Genomic DNA, 20405 nt, shown 5'->3' with positions numbered 1-20405 from the left:
GGTTAGGCGGAGAGCAAGTATCTCTGCAATCTGTAGGGAGAAGGGTATGTAGAAAGACCAGTTTGTATAACCCAATTGTGGTAGCATCTGAATGATTTAGGAGGCTGTTGCTTTAGTTTTTGATCTGTAAACTTTTGTGCCTTGGGAAGTCATAGCCTCTTCTCTTGAGGCTGGAACCCAGTTGACATTCCTGGAGCTATGTGGCTTTGCCATTTTGTTGTGCTTAACCATTTATGGGGAACATGATGAGAGGAAATAGGAAATTGTCAGCCTGCCTCAAGGATTACATATCAATATTTCAGGTAGGCTTATTTGTATTGCTTAAAGCTAATTGAAAGAAAAAGGAAATAGCTTAACCAGCTCTGTACATACCAGTACATGGAGACAGGACCCACTTTAAATAATGTTGAGGTAATAGTTCTGCATTCAAGGAGAACTGTTCACTTGATCTTCTACATCTCTCCCTTTGTCTGTTTTGAAGAACGCTGAGCAAGGTTAGCTGTGGTCTACCAAGAGGGAAGTGAGTGAGTAATACCAAGGCTCTGCTAGATTGACTGGAAGCTAGACTCAGGCACCTTGCTCATGATTTTACTGGGGAGTCCCTGGAAAGAAATTTAGGTATGAATATCAAGAAGTCAACCAACAATAAATGCTGGAGGGGTTGTGGGGAAAAAGGAACCCACCTCCATTGTTGATAGGAGTGTATACTAGTGCAACTAGTGGAAATCATTATGGAGATTCCTCAAAAAAGTAGGGTGTTAGAAGTTCCATTTGACCCAGCTATTCCCCTTCTGGGTTTTTTCCCAGAAGAATTGAAAACATCATACCACAATGACGTATGTGCACCCATGTTTATAGCAACACAATTTGTAATAGCCAGATCTTGTAAACAACCCAGATATCCATCAACTGAGGAATGGATAAAAAAGAATGCTATTTTTATATAATGGAATACTAGTCAGCTATAAAGAACAGTAAACTCAAGGCTTTTATAGGTAAATGGATGCAACTAGAAACCATATTCATAAGTGAAATAAATCAGACTTGCATGTGTAAACACTATATTGTCTCACTAGTGTAAAAAACTGAAAGAGTAAATAAGATCCAAAAGTTATAATAGATATAGAAAAAGGGAAAGAAACTGCTCAAAGGGAAATTACATTGTTTGATCAAGCTTACATGCCTGTATCTGGTAGCAATTTGATGATAACAATATGCAATATGACACCCATTGTTAAATTTTCCTGTCATCTTGTTCTGAAATCCTATATTGTGATTTTTTTGTTGTTTTTTAATTGTTCTTGATTTTTCTCATTAAAATTAAAAGTAAATATTCTTTTACTTAAAGTTTAGGTATGATACACAATGGGTTAGGTAACAATTAGTATATAAGAATGTATTTTATTGTCACTCTTATCTTGTTTATCAGTTGTACATGAGGATCATAAACACTTATGTTTATTTTTATATACCTATTATTTTGACTTTTTCTCCATTATTGGCTGCAAATGCCCAGACTGCAGCCATCTAAGGTGAAAAGGCAGGGCTAATTTTTATAAAGTATGCTGTATGGGTTTACCCTTATCATTGATAATGAGTCGGGAATAGGAGACTTAAGGCCATGTAACATTAGACAAGGCTTCTGAGGTTATTGTGTTGTTAGGAAAGCCTGAAAAGGCAATCTCATGTCAATCTTGATCTTTTCCCATAAGGAATTCTCTGGGAGACCAATCTATAAAGGAGTACTTAAATTTGCATGTAACCGGTCTATGGTTTGGGTCTCTGCAAGACTGCCAAAGGCCTAAATCACACATTTTTTGAAATGAGAGGCATGAATTATTGGAATACAGATAGGAATGTTAGGTTTAAAATATCTTACAAGGTTACCATCTCATGGGGCTTGGGATTTAGCTCAGCAGGGATAAGTGCCTGCTTTGCAAGCACATGGTCGTGAGTTCAATCCCTGGTACTGATTTTAAAAAAAAAGATCAAGGTTACCATCTTAGGGGATAGAAGCTAAGGTTAGTAAGGTGAATTGTCTTTTAGATAGTTGTACTTTTTTTTTTTTAATTACATATTGTCATCTTAGAAATAGTTGTTGAAGTTACAAAATTAAAGCATATAGAGAGGACTTTCAAACAGTGAGACTGCAAAGTTTTGTTCAGTGATCCAACAAAACTCAGTAATATGGTTATCTATCTTATACACTTAAATATATATGCAGTTATATCTTTTAGAGAACTTTCTTTTCCTTTCCTTTGTACAATGACAATTACACATTTTGGGTTTTATTACTCCCACAGTTCTTATTACTTTTTTTTTGAAGAAAGTAAAACCAAATGTGACATACCAGGACAGAGTCAGTCAAATCAAAAGGATGGACATAATACATAATGTAAAAACAAAATACAAGGTGATCAACAATGGTTACCATAATGCCTCTTGTTATCTTAAAAAGAATTACCTATATCATCAGTTATAATAAATTGAACAAAACAGTAAGGAATAAGACCAATAAAACCAAAACATTGGAGACATTAGAAGACTTCAAAAGAAGATAATAGTCAACCAGAATGGGCGTCACAATGAATCTTATTGTCTTCGTAGTTGTTGCCTATACTTTCAAACTTGGTACTATCTAGCATAACAGAATAGAGGAAAATCAGTCAAAACAAGATGGTGAGAGCAATGCAGAGTTTCAAATCAAGTTAATAGGAAATCCAAGTGGGTTACTATGCTATATCCTGCTATTTTTTATTTTTCCCTTAATTAAAAGGATAAAAATGAAAAAGTAGATAATAAAAAGGAGATTGAGATAAAAAAGAAGGCATAACAACAAAACAGTGCAGGTCAAAACATAGCCATTTAAGCAAAATAGTGTTTCACCACAAGATAATCTCGACATAATAGTAGTTACCATAGTGTCTCTTCCCTTAAAATCTTTGGGTATAACTTCGTATACTGTAGCATCAAACGTATCAAGACAATGTAAAACCATTCAAGAGAATGACAGTATTACAGGGTATTTAGAATCAACTAACAGAAAATGAACAATGGTTTCTGTATAATCTCCTTGTCTATAAAAGTTTTTGTTTATATTATCACATATAATAAAATCCAATAAGATACAACACGTTAAAACCGATGGAGACAGAACAAAAGCTTGATGGGTCTTCAAAACAAGAGGATATTAAATCTGTACTACTTATTATGATGTCTTGTTTTCTCCAAAATGGCTGTTCCTACCATCCAACCTTCTCTGCCTCATTTCTGTTGAGCTCTTTTTCTGTCATTGGTTGTCAGTTTGTCCTCTTCATTTCACTTTCTGCTTCATTCATTGTGGCTACTCTGCCACTGTTTCGAGAATCTTGGTATTTTTCATTTTTAGAATATCCTGCAGTAATCTCTGTAGAGTTGAATTGGTGGTTGCAAATTCCCCTAGTTCCTCTTTATCCTGGAAGCACCTTGTTTTTCCATCAGTTTCTAGGGACAGTTGTGCAGGATATATCAATCTTGGCTGGAGGTTATTATCTTTCAAAGCTTGAATTATTTCCCCCCACGCTCTTCATGATTTGATGGTTTGTGCTGAGAAGTCTGCTGTAATTCTGATGGGTGTTCCCTTGTAAGTGATCTGTTTCTTGTCTCTGATGACTTTTAATATTCTGTTCTTATATTTGATTTCTGGAATTTTTTGATTATTATATGCCTGGGTGTAGCTCTGTTTGGGTTGTAGGTGGCTGGGGTCCTGTATGCCTCATACATCTGAGTATCTTTAACCTTTTGCTAAATTAGGGAAATTCTCCTGGATTATTTCTGAGAATAGCTTTTGTAGTTCATTTGTTTGAGTCCCTACTTCTTCTTTTATGTTCTTAATTCTTAAGTTATGGCTCCTCTTATCATCTTCTAGTCTTTGTATTATTGCTGTTTGTTTTCTTGTTATTTTTAAGAAGTTTTTCATTTCATGCTCGCACCTTACAAATCTGTCCTCCAGTTCTGATAATCTATCCTTAGATTCTTTCAAGCTGTTATGCCAGCTTTCAATAGAGTTTTTAGTTTCCTGGTAATCTCTTTGAACCTGCTTCACGTATTCTATGTTTTCTCTATTTTCTCCATCAAACACTCTCCCCTTTTTTTCTGTTCTTCCATTCCACCATCTGTTTTTTCTTGGGCGATGCTTAGCATTTCTCTAACTATTCTACTTATTTCTTGCTTTTTATTTCATTAAATACTTGATTTTTGAACTCATCTACGAGGCTCCGGAGAAACCGGTTTATATCTATAGGTGCCATGTCTGATACTGCATGTTTTCTGTCTTCATTCTCTTTTGCATTTACCTTTCCTGGGTCAGTGTTCTCAGGATTGGGGACTGAGGACCCTTTCTTGTTGCTCCCTTTTCCCATACTTTTTGTTCCTTTCATACAAGTGTATGTAGGAGGCCCAGTTTTTTTTTTTTTTTTTTTTTTTTTTTTTTTCTCTTTGTCTATTACAGTTTGTTTGACTCCTGCCGGCTAGGTGTTCCCGCCCACTGCAGTGTACTAGGGAGACACAGACCTGGGCAGCCTCTGCTGGGCCCGCCCCTCCAAGTCAACCTACTGCATGCTTCACTGCTAGGGTGCACCGCCAGGTGCAGGGACTTGATTTGGGCTAGCCTACTGGATCTTAGTCCGTGGCGTCACCAGGCCAAGCACTCCCCACCACTCCCGCTTGAGAGGGGAATATATTTTTGACTGATAATAGGGGTGTGTGTGTGTGTGAGTGTGTGTGTGTGTGTGTGTGTGTGTGTGTGTGTGTGTGTGTGTGTTGTGTGCTTGCTTTTAGGTGGGTAGATGTGTGGGTTGCAGAGGATCGATTGTTCCCAGGACCCCATAAAGTCATTCCAGGGCCCTGTTCCTGCTAGTCTGCTTGTTCCCAGAATGTCCTCTGTTGGAGCGTCCTAGTCTATGACAGGGTCCCCATTTCTCTCACTCACCGCAGGTTGATGCGGGGCTCCCTGCCAATCCCGCTCTCAACGCCGTTTGGTTCGCCGATTCCAGCTCTCAGAGCTTTCGTGCGACTCTCTCCCTGCCGTGTGGATTGGGACACAGTATCGGCAGCAGAAAATTCAAATCGCGGCTTCCAGTGGCACGGGATGCAGCTTATGCACTGAGATTTTATCTGTTCCTGTTATAGCATTAGGATTGCATTTCCAGTTGGTTTCTCTCAGCTTAGTTCATTCCTGGGTCGGCAGGGTACATCTCCCCTCATGTAGGACTCCTCACACGGCACTGCTCCTGGATTCTAAACTGGTAATCTCCGACAGTTGTACTTTTAAGTTTGATCTATAGCTGACACGTATGAGCTAGAATCTTGTTGTAGATGTGCTACACATAAAGGAGGACATATACAAAGTGAGAGGTAATATTAAGCTTGTTTTTGTAAATGCATAAAAATATGAGGACCAGGTAGAATACTATATGTGGGATTATTATTCTCTATAGAATGGAAAATTTTTGGTGGCTTGTCTGTCCATGTTAGGGTTCTGAGCAGAGGTGCATTAGGTATATAAGCCTAGCACTGAACCATAGGAATACATTCTGTAGCTGATAGGATAGTGAGCATTGCAGGGAAAAAATTATCAGGTCATTGAACCAAACCCTGGCTTTTAAAATAGGTGGCAAGCCTCATGAACAATCTATTATAGTAGGCCTTTTTAGGATAGTGGACAATATAATGTCAAGTTTATTGTTTGAGGTCTTGATATGTCATGCAGGTACGTTGGATTTTGGCCATGTAATGGCTCTGATGGTTGTGATGTTTGCCAGTAATTTACGGAAATATAAGCATGTTCTTGGCCCCAATTTAAAAGTGATACTGGACCCTTCCAAATACCTGTTTTGGAGGTCATGCCAAGTCATAGGGTATATAAACTTTAGAGAATGGTCACATTTTTTTTTTTTTTTTAAATCGGTACCGGAGATCGAACTGGACGACCACCTGCTTGCAGGGCAAGTGCTTATGCCGCTGAGCTAAATCCCCAGCCCTGAGAATGGTCACATTCTTGTCCCCAGTGTAACATGACTGGCAGTAAATCAGAATCAGAGGCAGAGTTTAGAAAATTTAAAACATAATGTAGCAAAATCTAAATACATTTTAGGAGTTTTGCCCTAGGAGGCTGGCCTTATGGTCCTTATGGACCTTATCAATAGGCTTCCTTGTCTTCTGTAGTTTCTAGTAGCACTGGCCAGTTGGGGGCAAGAGTTCTAATGCTAGAGAGTAAGGTGAGTGCCTTTCTCTTTGGTACCATGCCTGCTGAGTATCACTCTTGTCCAACATTGTTCTCCAAGTGCTTGTCTCTGGGCTTCAGAGAGAATAGCAAAAGGTGTCCTGATTTATGGTACTAGCCCTAGAATTCCATAGCATCTCTGGTTGCTTTTCTTCTATCTTCCTCGTACATTTGTAGAAGTTTCAGTTAATTAGCTTGATTGGGTCATCTTTACTGGGCTGCATTTTGACTGATAATAAGGGTGTGTGTGTGTGTGTGTGTTGTGTGCTTGCTTTTAGGTGGGTAGATGTGTGGGTTGCAAAGGATTGATTGTTCCCAGGACCCCATATGTGCTCAGGATGCAGTCTATCACTGAATTACATTTTCAACCCTTCACGTCCAATCTTAAGTTGGTTTCTGACAAATGCGATAAAACACACACCCTGTTGGGCAGCAACTGACACAGTTCACTATAGCTGAGTTACATTATAAAAACTAATGTGTATATATTCCTCCATTTTATTTGCCACCATGTTTACAGTGAACCCATCTAGAACAGGGTTGGCAAACAAACATGTTCATTTAGTTTGAAATTGAATCTGGGCATGATACTGCACACCGGTAAAACCAGCACTGAGGAGGCAGAGGCAGGAGGTTTGCCATAAGTTCAAGGCCATTTTGCACTATGTAATGAGACCCTATCTCAAAAAACAACAATTCCCCCCAAATAGATTTGAGTAGTTATATAGTTGTGGATTATATGGCCTAAGATACCTTACTGTCTGACCTGTTAAGGAAACAATTTGCTTACCCATGGTGTAGAACAATATGACAGTTAGTAGAAATAGACTGTTCATTGTCTGGTTGAGTGTGTAAAATGTGCTAGTCTGAAATAAGATGCATTGTAATTATAAAATACATACCAGAGTTCAAATATTTACTTGCCTCTTTTTAATGTGGATTATTTATTGGATACAAGGTCTTGCAGTGTAATTCAGGCTGGATTTGAACTACAGTAGACCATGCTGGCTGATCTCTTTGCCTCAGCCTCCCAAGTGCTGGGGTTACACGCATGTGCTACAATACCTGGCTGAAAATTTCAGATTATGTAATGATTTATATTATACTATTTCCATTGAGCAGCACTGATCTAGAATGTAATTGGTAACTAGATAAGAGCTTCCCATAAACACAAGCTTTAAATACTGTAAAGCAGTGAAAGCTTGGCATTTATTTTTTCTTTGTTTTATTAATTTTTTTAAAGAGTTCATGTTATTTATTTATTTGGTACCGGGGATCAAACTTACGGCCTCACCTTTGCCAGGTGGGCACTTATGCCACTGACCTAAATCCCTGGCCCTCTTTGTTTTATTTTTTAAGCTTGGCATTTAGAGGCATTTGTCTCAGGTTCAAGTCTCAGCAAACTCAATAAAGCTTCATGGTATTTGTTTTTTCTGGGAAGATCTTTCTAGCATACATTGCTGTAATTTTTCTGTATCATTTGAGCCTCAGCTCTAATTTATTATTTCTTTTGTGGTGCTGAAGATCAAACCTAGGACTTTCTGCCTACTCAGTAAGCACTGTACTATGGAGCAGTATCCCAGCCCTTCAGCTCAAATATTGACTTCCTTTGTGAAATCTCCCCCAAACCCCACCCCTGCTTCATATTCCCATAGCCTGTATGTTAAAAGCTTCCGTTTGTGTATTTCCCCTGAGATACTTAACCTAGTGTCCTGCATTTACTGGGTTTTTATTTAATGAGTGAGCACATAAACTGAGTAAGTGAATGTTACCAATCTAATGAGCTTGGTTATTTGACTTTTTTCCTCCCTCCTGGGTAACTTTGGCAGTGGGTTTGGTACATTAACAGAAGCACAGGGTTGTTACAGGGAACCGATTTGGTGAAAATCATTGAAGAACCAGCCTAATTGTAAGAGATCTTGTAGTACAGGTTTGATTATCCTCCACATTTCAGCTCTTGCTGGAAGCATCAGATACAGTACCTATAGTACCTGATCACTTTAACTTGTTTCAAAGATATGTGAGGTACATGATGCTCTTTTTTAAGGCAGTAAAGTGTGTAATTTTAAAAACATCTTCAAAATTTGTTTTTAAAAAGTGATTTATTTTGATTTGAATTTTTCGAGACAGGATCTTGCCATGTAGCCCAGGCTGGCCTTGAAGTTAAACAAGTCCTCTTACCTCAACCTCCTGAATGTTGGGTCATGGTGGGCCATCACACCTGGAATATATTTTTAACATTGTTACATTTAGTAGGCCTCACAATTGCTAGTTAACATTTCTTCATAAAAATTATTGTTATAGGCTTGATTTCTTGAAATTCAGTTAGGAAAAATAAAATCTTAAATATTAGTTAGGTTCTTTTAGGTTTTGTGTAAAAAATAATTGGTGTTATCCGGTAGTGGTATCAGTAGAACTAGGCAGACATTTAGACAAGATGTGACCCTCATACTTACCTTGTCAGTGTCTTAATTTAGAGGAGCTAACTGGGGAGTGAACTCAGGACCTTCATACTGAGCTACATCACCAGCCCTTGTTTAAGTTTCATTTTGAAACCAGGTCCCACTAAGTTGCTAAGTGGCCCCAGCTGGGCTTGAAATTGCAGTGCACTTGCCTCAGTCCTATAGATTGCTAGGATTAGAGAAGGATGTATCACCATGCCAGTTCAATGTTTTAATTTTAAATTTGGGCATAGTTGTGTGTGTGTGTGTGTGTGTATTGTGTGTTTTTATGTCTTTGAGACAGGGTCTTGCTTTGCAGTTCGAGGCTGGTCTCAAGCTTGCAAAGATCCTCCTGCCTCAGCCTTCTGAGTGCTGGGATTACAAGCATGCATCACCATGCCAGGATATAGAGCACTGAGATAATCCCCCATGCTTTTAGAATATTTGAAGGCATGGTCTCACAAGTTTCCCATGGTGACTTAGATTTGTTATCCTCTTTGCCTCAACGTCTAGAGTAGCTGGGATTATAGATGTGTGCTACTGTGTCCACTTTGAATTTACTTTTTAGTACATTTTTTTCCACCTGTTTAACTTTACTGTCATTTTCTGTGGGGCCATCAGACTCTTAAATGTGAATAACAAATTCTTTCCTCCCGTCCTTGTCCCTTGCTTTCAAGGCCAGTTTGTAATGATGGTTTTAGTGACAGATGGTTTTTGGAAATGATGCACAAGTACTGAGGGTTAATCTTTTGTAATATCTTCTACCCTGTCCTCCTGTGGTGGATTAAGAAGTTTCTGTATTCCTTTATGAAGTTTATAACTTACTTATGAAATAATCTGGTTATAGACAACTGAATATACAAGCATATTGTTATTGAAAAGAAAAATAAATATTTGTCCTAAAGTTTCTCAATTATCAATTTATGAATAGCTGTAGAATTCATCCTCTGTTAGCCATTCTTAGTATTGTTGTGGTTCAAGGCAAGATCTTGTCTAGATTTATTGTCTTTCTGCTGTGAATCTTTTTATTCTCCTTTATCAGATAAGTCATTTTCCTGCTTAAAATTTTTAGTTTTCTTAAAGCCCTCAAAGTTCATGTTATGACCTCTAATTTCCTTTTAAAAAATTAACTTCTGCTTGACAGTTTAAGATATTTTAGTATTCCCTGGTTTCCATTGGATTAAGTCAGCTACCTGTGTAGTTGCAGGTGTTTTGTAGCTGGTATTTTTCTTTTCGTTAACTTTTAATAGTTTTTTTGTTTTGTTTTGTTTTGTTTTCTGGGTGCTGTGGCACATACCTGTATCCCAGCTACTTGGGAGGCTGAGATAGGAAGTCTGTTAATGTGAGCCCAGCATTGGCAATTAATCAAGACCCTGTCTTAAAAAGGTGGGGGTAGGAAGAGAGGGTTAGAGGTGGGCTTATAGCTCAGTGCTGAGTTTAGTTCCTAGTGACCAAAAAACCAAAACAACACAACAGCGAAACACATTACACAGTTGTACTGTATTATATCTAAGTAAATACTTACTTATCCTCCTTAGAATTATTTGACTTGACTTAGTCTTTGTATTTCAGCAGTCTAGAAAATTCTCACTTGTTATTACATCAACTACTGTATTGTCTCTCAGAAGACAGCACTGGTTAGATAGATTTTGGTCCTTTTCATACTGTGTCTTTTTCCAGCTGACATATTGTGAAATGAGAAGAGTAGTCAAAATGTCCAATAGAGGATTAAATAACATTTCAGCCATAAAAAACAGAATAATAAGGCAATAAAAATAATGTAGAAGAGTATGAAATGACATGGAAAGATGTTCGCAATATATTAAGTGAAAAAGGTAGGTTACAGAACAATGTTATTTTTTAAAATAGAAATACACAAATTTCCCGAAGTAAAAAGGCACCGTGTATATACTGAAATGTTATAATTTTTTATAACACTTTATTCATAGGTAGAAAAATGGAGAAAAAAAACTACTACAAAATTTTAAAGCATGTCAGTCAGGGAGTAACAATGGCATATACATTATGCATTGTTATCTCCAAATCATTCACTCAAAGCAAAAGACATCTGCCTCCAATTGTGCAAACAATACCAGTACAGATCTTTCTTTTCAGGGAATACAGAGAGATCATTAGTATCACTATCTTAACTTTTTATATACGTATACTATATATGTGGATATATATATATATATATATATATATATATATATGTGTGTGTGTGTAAGTTTTTTCTTTCAGCTTGTCACACTAATGAAACAATATGATGCTTACCCATGTGTTTCTTTGTTTATTTCACTAATGAATATGTTCTCAAGGTGCATCCATTTACCTATAAAAGTGTCCAGTTCATTCTGTATGGCTGAGTAGTATTCCATTGTATAAAAATAATACATCTTTTTTATCCATTCCTCAGTCAGTGGGCATTTAGAATGTTTTCAAGATCTGGCTGTTACAACTGTGCTGCTATAAACATGGGTGCACATATATCGCTGTGGTATGATGTTTTTAATTCCTTTGGGAAGATACCCAGAAGGGGAATAGCTGGGTTGAGTGGCACCTCCACCCCTAGTTTTTGGGGGAATCTCCACACTAATTTCCCAGTGGTTGGACCTCTGCATTCATACCAACAGTGGAGAAAGATTCGTTTTCCCCCACAGCCCCTCCAGCATTTGTTACTGCTTGATTTCTTGATAGCCATTCTTTCTGGGGTGAGGTGGAATCTCAGTGTCTGGAATGATGAGTGATGTTATTTGCTGTTTGTATTTCTTCATCTGAGAAATACGTATTCATTTCAGATGCCCATTTTTGGATTGGGTCTTTAAATCTGAGAGGACTGATTTTTTTTTTTTTTTTTTGAGTTCTTGATAGTAATCTTTGTCTGAGGAACAGCTGGCAAACATTTTCTCCCATGTTGGGGGCTGTCTTTTCACTCTGCGGGTGGTTTCTCTTGTGCAAAAACTTAAGTAGGGTGTGATCCCATTTGTTGATTCTTTGTGATAGTTCCTGTGCAATCTGGGTTTTGTTCATAAAGTCTCTGTCTACACCATTGTCTTCAAGAGTTTTTTTTTTTAATTACCTATTCTGTCTTCCAGCAGATGTAATGTTTTTGTTTTAATATTAATATCTTTGATCCATTTTGATTTTAGCTTAGAACATGGTGAAAGATACGGGTCCAGTTTTAATCTTGGCATGTGTAGAGCCAGTTTTTCCAGCACCATTTATTAAGGAGGCTATCTTCCTTCCACTGGATGTATTTGAGGCCTTTGTCAAAGATAAGGTGGCTTAGTGTGTCTGGAGTTGTTTCTGTATCTTCTAATCTGTTCTATTGATCTTCAGGTCTGTGGGTTTTTTTTCCCAGTACCAAATCATTTTTAGTACAGTAGCTTTATAGTGTAATTTCAAGACTTGGGATTATGATGCCCCCCTTCTTGCCTGTCTTTGTTGCCAGGATTGCCTTTGGAATTCTAGGTCTCTTCTGGGTCCAAATGAATTTTTGGATAGTTTTCTCTAATTCTGTGAGAATTTTGATTGGGATTGCATTGAATCTGTATGACAGTTTTGGAAGAACCACTATATTGATTCTTCCTATCCAAGAGGATATCTCTCCATTTTCTAATATCATCTTTAATTTCCTCTTTCAGAGTACTGTAGTTTTCAGTATAGAGGTCTTTTACATCATTTGTTGGATTGATTCCTAGGTATTTCAATTTTTTTTTTTTTTTGTATTTTTACTGGTACCAGGGATCGAACTCATGACTGCCTGCTTGCAAGGCAGGTGCTTATGCCACTGAGCTAAATCCCCAGCCCCTCAATTTTTTGGATGTGAAAGGTTTTGTAAAAGTTGTTGTTTCCTTGACTTCTCTTTCCGTGAGTTTATTATTCATACAAGAAGGCTGGTGATTTTTGAGTGTTGACTTTGTAACCAGCTACGTTATTGAATTTGCTTATTAAATCTAAAAGTCTTTTGGTGGAGTTTTTGGTGTCTTCTAAGCAGAGAGTATCATGTCATCTGCAAATAACCATAGTTTAATTTCTTTCCTTCCTACCTTTTTTCCTTTTACTTCTTTCTCTTGTCTAATTGCTGCAGCTCAAGTTTGCAGGACTGTGTTGAATAAGAGTGGAGACAGTGGACGTCCTTCTCTTGTTTCTGATTTTAGAGTAAAAGCTTTCAGTTTTTGTTCATTTAATATGATGATGGCTACTGGTTTGTCATAGATGGCCTTTATTAGATTGAGATAAAGACCATCTGTTTTGATTTTTTTTTATATATGTTTTTAAAAAATGATGAATGGGTGATGGAGTTTGTCAAAAGCTTTTTCTGCATCTATTGGGATGATTATATGATTTTTGACGTTGGCTCTGTTTACTATAAATGTATTACATTTATAGATTTACATATGTTGAATCATCCCTGCATCCCTGGGATGAATCCCACTTGATCATGGTATACAGACTTTTTGATGATATGCTGCAATCTGTTTGCCAGTATCTTACTGAGGATTTTTGCATCAGTGTTCATTAGGGATATGGGTTTGTAATTCTCTTTCTTAGTTGGGTCCTTCTGGTTTTAAAATCAGGGCAATGCTTGCTTCCAGGAATAAATTTGGAAGTATTGCTTCTCATTCAATTTCATTGAAGAGTTTGAGAAGTAATGGTGTTAGGTCGTCTCTAAATTTCTTATAGAACTCTTTTTTCTTTGTTGATAAGTTTTTAATTACATCTTAGATTTTATTTATTGATATTGTGCTATTTAAGATGTTTATATCTTCTCGATTCAGCTTTGGTAATTCTTATGTACCTAGGAATCAGTCATTTCTTCTATATTTTCCATCTTGTTAGAATACAAGTTTTCAAAGTAGGTATAGATGGTTTTCTGGATTTCTGCAGGTTTTGTTGTAATTTTACACTTTTCTTTCCTAATTGGATGGTTTTGAGTCTTCCCTTTTTTTTATAAAATAAGATTGGCTAAGGGTTTGTCAATTTAATTTTTCAAAAAAACCAATTTTTTGGTTCATTGATTCTTTGTATTTTTTTTTAGTCTCTAATGTGTTAATTTGCTTTGATCTTTATAATTTCCTCCCTTGTATGTACTATTAGTTTAGCCTGCTCTTCTTTTTGTAGAAGTTTGAGGTTCAACATTAAGTTTTTTATATGCGCTTGCTCTGTTTTCCTGATAGGTATTTACCATTCTAAATTTCTCCCTTAATACTGCTTTCGTTGTGTCCCACAAGTTCTTGTATGTTATGTTGTCATTATCATTCAGCTGTAAAAAACTGTCTTATTTCTTCTTTAATTTCACCTGTGACCCATTGGTTGTTCAGTAGTGTGCTACTTAATTTCCATGTGTTTATGAGGTTCTTGTGACTTCCTTTGACGTGGATTTCCAATTTCATTGTACTGTGGTCTAATAGTATGCATGGGATAATTTTGGTTGCTTTACATTTACTTAAGCATGTTCTGTGAGCCAGTATATGGTCTATTTTGGAGCATGTCCCATATGCAGCTGAGAAGAATGTGTATTCTGATGTTGTGGGGTAGAACAATCTATAGGCACCTACTAAGTCCATTTGCTCAAGTTTGATTTAATTCTAATATTTCATTTTTTTTTGTTTAGTTGATCTGTCTTCTTGGGACAGTAGGGTATTGAGGTCTCCCAATACATCTGTATTAGGGCTTATTTGATTTTTCATGTCCTTTAATAATTGTTTTGTTTGGCTGGGTGCACTAGTATTTGTTGCATATATGATTGTTATCTTTTCCTCTTGGGTTGTTACTTTTACAAGGATGTCGTGACCTCCTTTCTCTCTCTTATCATAAGTCTTGGTTTGAAATTCACTTTGTCTGCAAATAGAATTGCTACCCCTGTTTTTTATGGACTCCTGTCCTGCATTACTTTCCATCCTTTGACTTTTGGTCCATGAATTTCTTTTTGAATTAAATGTGGGTTTTGTTTTGTTTTGTTTTGTTTTATATTTCACAACATGTCAGTTGGGACTAAATGTGTTTCTAGTATGCAGCATATTGTTGGATCTTGATTCTTGATCCATTTGGCCAATCTGTGTCTCTTGACTGGTGAATCGAGACCATTAACATTAATGGTTAAAACTGATAATGTTTTCTTATCCGATCTTGATTCTTGATCCATTTGGCCAATCTGTGTCTCTTGACTGGTGAATCGAGACCATTAACATTAATGGTTAAAACTGATAATGTTTTCTTATCCTTGCCATGTTATTTTCCTGTTGTTGCCTTGGGTTTTGTTTTGTTTTGTTTGTTTTCCTTCCCTCTAATTGTTTGCCTTTCCTGGTAAATTCTTTCTGTTGGGGCTCATGAAGAGGCAGTCCTGATGATCTCTTTCTAGAATGTCTTTCAGAATATTTTGGAGTGCTGGTGGTCATAAATTTCTTCATATGTTCTTTGTCGTGGAAGTATCTTGTTTATCCATCAGTTTTGAACGATAGTTTTGCAGATATGTCAATCTGGATTGAAAGCTGTTTTGTTTTTTTCTTTTAGATCTTGGAGTACTTCGCTCCAAGCTCTCCTTGACTTGACAGTTTGTGCTGAGAAGTCAGCTGTGTTTCTTTCCTTTATAGGTGATTTCTTTTTTTAAAACAACTTTTAAGATTCTATTCTTGTGTTGAATTTCTGGAATCTTAACAATGATATGTCTGGATAGAGATTTTTTTTGATCATTGCTAATTGGAGTTCTATATGCCTCACTTGTTTGTGTGCCAAATTCTTTTTCTTTATGAGGAAAGTTTTTTGTCATGATGTCTGTGAACATGTTTCTAATGTCATTTGTGGTATCTCCTGCTTGTCATTTGACTCTAATTAATCTTAAGTTATTCTTGTTTGTCTTATCTAACAGTGCTAGATTGATTTCTCATGGTCCCTTGTTATTTTTAAGAAATCTTTCTTTTCCTGGTCGCTAGCACTTACTTTCTTTTTTCTTTTCTTTTTTTTTTTTTTTGCTATGAGGGATTGAACTCATGACCTCGAGTTTGTGGGGCAGGTGCTTATGCCACTGAGCTAAATCCCCGGCCTCAAATACTTTCAGTGGAGTTTTTATTCTCCTGGATACCTGCTTGAATCTGTTTTATGGATTCCGTTTGTTTCCTATGCTGCACTTCCATAATTTGCTTAAGCTCGTCCATTTTTTTGTTTGTTTGTTTGTGTCTGCTCTAACATCACTAAGCATGTTGCATATTTTGGTATTTTCTGTAGTTGAGAGATTATTTACAATTTCATTTTTTTCGAGATCCTCATTCAATTGCTTTCTTGTTATCTCCTGGTGGGGGGCTTTTGGATTGTCCCACCTCATTGCCCCTAGTGTTTGCCTTCCGTGAACTTGATGTCTGGGGTTGTATCTTGTTTAAGTATCTTCTCATTTCTTTCCTTTTTTTTTTGGTTTAGTTCCTGGGGTGATCTTGTAAGTTGCCTATGATGGGTTGCTTCATTGGTGGTGTTTAGGACACTTAGGTGATAATTTCTTCTCTGAGGTATTTTCCAGGTATAGCTGGATTTTGGGTTTTGAGTCTGTTGGAAGACGTTACCTCTTCAGTTTGTCAGAGATGAGAAGTTGTTGCTAGTTTGGCCTAGTTCCTGTCTCTTTGGCAGTATGCTACCATATTTTCTGTGATCCTTAGTTAATCTTGGTTATGGATTATCATCAGGGCCAACATAATTTGAACAATTATGTCCATTTTGGCTGTAGTGGTACCCAATAGCATCAAACACAGCCTAGAAAACAACAAATTGAGCTAACCTTTTAATTTGCAACTTTTAACTGTATGAACTAGATTTGTCATTATATAAGTAACAATGTAAAAGAAATCAGATACTTATATACAGTATGTAAGTCCATAATAAGCCAATCTTGTCTTTGAGATTAATATTTAAAATGGATTAAGGAGAAAATAAAAAAGTAGAAAAACAGAAAGAGATTACAAGTAAGGTTGGAGGACAAAGATGGGTCTGGACAACTTGGGAAAACTGGTACAGAAGACTGAAAGAAAAGAGGCGGAAGAGATAAAAGGTAGAACAAAATAGAACCATATGACAGAGATTAGGAATCATTCTCTCACTCATTAAAAAAAAGAGAAATAAAAAACTAACTGAATAAAATAAAACAATATAAACAAACAAGAGAAAAATCAACCAAACAAAATGAGTTCACTTCCAGGGTTCTCTCTGGATTCATTAATAGACAGGCTGTGGAGAGAGTCCCAAATCATGCCGCTGTATCCCAGCAAGCCAGCCATTCCTTCATGACCGAATATTAGGTAACCTTACCAGGCCTGCTCCAAGACTAGACTCTCTGGGCTCACTATAGTCCAAGTAGTTTTCAGGAGTCTGTGCTGCAGGAAGCAATTAGCTGTTGTGGTTCTGGGCTTATCTGGCCCGACTCCAAAATGGATCACTGTTTCCTGTGGGAGGACTGAGTCCTCTACACTCATTGCCAGCCAGTGTAGTTTTCCATGCCCACTGCTCCCCTCACTGCTGCTGCTTCTTGCAGAGACTCTGGGGTTGCCAGCCACCACTGTCAACATTATTGGGAGTCCCCAGATGCCGAAAGCTCTTCTTCCTGCAGTGAATCTGGCTCCATGTTAAAGGTGCCATCAGCTACACCTTTGTTGTTGAAATTTTTCTTTTTACTTTCTCTGTGGGCTTCAATTTACACTTCAGTTCTTCCAGGTCCAGGGGACCCACTTATTTCCCTTTTGTCTTACTCATGATGCTATATGACAGCATCTTGACGATGACTCTGAGAGAGGCTGTTTTCTCTGCTGCTTATGCTCTACCATCTTCCTGGAAGTTCCTGAAATACTGTTAATATTAGCCACTCAACATTATATGATAAAGGGTAATTTTGGCTTATTTTGGGGGAATGACTTGGATTTTTAAAATTTTTATAGAAGATTAATTTTATTTTGTTTTTGAAGATTAGTTTTAAAATAAGGAATTAGGAGTAAACATGCTTAAATTGGATGTTACCTGGTTTTATTGTTGAATTATTTTATATATTCTGGATCTAAGCTTCTGATCAAATTTGCAAACTTTTTTTCTCATTGTCTATTTTATTTTTTCCTTTCTTGGTAATGTTCTTTGTAGCACAAAACTGGTTTTTAAATTTTGATGGAATCCCATTTTTTTAATTTCTGCTTTTGCTTTGATGCTTTATCTGAGAAGCCATTGTCGAGTCCAAGGTCTCAAAGATTTATTCCCCTGTTTTCTCCTAAGAGTTTTATACAGGATAAGCATCTGTAATGTAATGACCCAACTTTTTTGGTCTTTTTTTGAGACAGGGTCTCACTATGTAGGTCAGGCTGGCCTTGAGCTCACTTTGTAGCCCAGGCTTGTTGCAAACCTCGTAATGATCCTTCTGCCTCAGTCTTCAGCATAACAATGCTGGGATTATAAACAATGCTGTACCATGCCAAGCATAATCTGAATTTTGGATTAACTTTATCCAGTAAAGAAATTCCAAAATCTGAAACAATTCTGGTTTCTAAAATTTAAAATAAGAAACTATATTTCAAAATATAGTTTAAGCTCTTAATGTTTTTAGATATTTGACCTTTTAAAGTTAGTTGTATATTGGAGTGAATTCAGAGTACAGCTTTATTCTAAATGTGCTTGCACCATTTGTTGAAAAGACTACTCTTTCTCAGTTGTTTTGGCACTCCTTTGAAAAATCAGTTGATAGTGTCTTTATTTCTGGACTCTCCATCCTCATTGACCATCTTTAAAGTTAGCAGTGTGTTCCCACTTTTTCGACATTTTTTCTGGCTATTTTGTGCCCCTAGAATTTACATATGAATCTGAGAACTAATTTGCCAGTTCCTGTAAAGAAGCCAGCTGAAATTTTGGTGAGGATTGCTTTGAGTCTGTAGATTAAAGGGGAAGCATTGCCATCCTAACAGTATCTTCTTCTAGTCAATGATGATGGGATATCTTTCTATTTATTTAGTTGTTTTTAATGTTACTTTCTTTATGATAGCATTCATTTTCTTCAGATATTACACAGCTAAAGAGCTCAAATTTTTGGACATAATCTTTGGTATCCTTTGTAGTCTTTCCTGATTGGAATGTGGCATTTTTATAATTTTTGCCATGTTGACTATTTATGTATCTTGTTATCTGAGACTTTGTTTTGAACCATTGGGTCTTTATGATTGTATATGTTTATCATGAAACTGTATAACATAATGACTGCACCTTAGTGTAGTCTACAGAAAATCAGAGACAGTCTGTTCTGGATTTGTTCCCCATCCATCTCCAGCACAGTCCTGTTGGCCCTGTGGGCACAGTTGGCTGCTTGGTGAAATGTCTCCATGTCTTTTAATCTCTCTAGTATTTTCCATCACTATTTCTGTGGTTTATATTGTAGATTTTAAAGCAACCAAATTCTCATTTGAAATATATTTAATCATCTATTCATTGAGCTTAAAATTTCAAGCTTTTTATTTTCCATTTTGAAAAGTCTCTTTGGTTCTTTTTATTACTTTTTTTTTCCTCTTTGGTTTTTTTGTCTCCCTATGTAGTTCAGATTGGCCTTGAACTCACTTTGTAGCCCAGGCTGGCATCAAATTCACAGCAATCCTCCTGCCTCAGCCTCCTGAGTGCTGGGATTACAGGTGTGCACTACCGCACCCAGCTTTTATTTTCTTACACATTCTTAGTTTAATATTTTACTCAGTATCTTAGTCTCAATTGTAGGGTCTACTCAGGAAATCTAGATTCTTGTACTGTCTGAATTAGATGTCTGGCATTGTGTTATTTACATAGTTGTCCTTATTGTATGTTTGTAATTTTGTTCTTTTTTATGTGTTAATTTCCTATGCATTTTGCCCATGCTTTATTTTTTAAAGGCTCTGTCATGCTTTGTGGTTTTACCCAGTTTATACAATCATTTTTGTAGTTTCTTGGTTTCCAAGATAATGATTTAAATAATACTGCTAGGTACCTGTATCTGTTAACCTCAACCTTGCTTTTTTTCTTCCTTTAGGTCGAATTGACATAAAACAGTTGATAGCAAAGAAGAGACAGCTGGCAGTAGAGGCAGAGGTAAGCAACTTCCTCTTTCGAAAATATAGATGTAGAGTTTTAGGAAATAGCTTTGTTTAGTAACTTTTTAAAATGTTAATGTTAAATTGTTTTAAAGATTATATTTACCTTTCTATTACTTTACATTATCTTGCTAGGGAACAAGAAAATAAGATCCCTGCCAACCTCTCATCCTGAGTAAGAACACACTTTGCCCCTTTCTCCTGTTTCATTCTTCACAGCCATGTGATGGTTTTTACTGACAAGTGAATTGTGTTAATGGCTGATAGAGTTGTATGTGTTGACGCTATATGAAAGATTTTATCGCAATTCATAGCAGATGGGTCTCCAGTAAAGGAGATATAGATTTTAAACAAGTCAGATCTCCAGTAAGATCTGACTCTACAAGTATATTTCTTATCAGAGAAATAGGAAATATATACATAATGTCATTTCAAGTCATAGTTCATCATACCTTTAAGAAATTCTGGAGGAAAAGAATGCCTTTGCATGGGGGTGATGAGGAGGGGGCAGCGTTTAAACCCAGGACCTTCACACTGAGCTACCTTCCCAGCATACTGAAATATATCAGCCCTTTTTATTATGAGACAAGATCTTCTAAAGATATAAAATTACGTGCCTCAACCTTCCAG

General features: G+C 36.7%; 1 protein-coding gene across 2 annotated transcripts in view; it reads left to right on the top strand.

The window, feature by feature from the left end:
* Soat1 (sterol O-acyltransferase 1) overlaps window positions 1–20405 on the top strand; it is a 75592-nt gene that overhangs the window by 20622 nt on the left and 34565 nt on the right. For both annotated transcript variants that reach the window (XM_063240045.1, XM_005008467.4), the window contains one exon: window positions 19715–19773. In XM_063240045.1, the coding sequence (XP_063096115.1) occupies window positions 19715–19773 (59 nt within the window). The remainder of the gene's footprint in view (window positions 1–19714; window positions 19774–20405) is intronic.

This window comes from Cavia porcellus, unplaced genomic scaffold (genome assembly GCF_034190915.1).
Source record: "Cavia porcellus strain 051 isolate PalLab524CR breed Dunkin Hartley unplaced genomic scaffold, mCavPor4.1 scaffold_29, whole genome shotgun sequence".
NCBI lineage: Eukaryota > Metazoa > Chordata > Mammalia > Rodentia > Caviidae > Cavia > Cavia porcellus.
The sequence above is the reverse complement of the archived record's forward strand: the minus strand, read 5'-3'. Positions and strand labels throughout refer to the sequence as shown.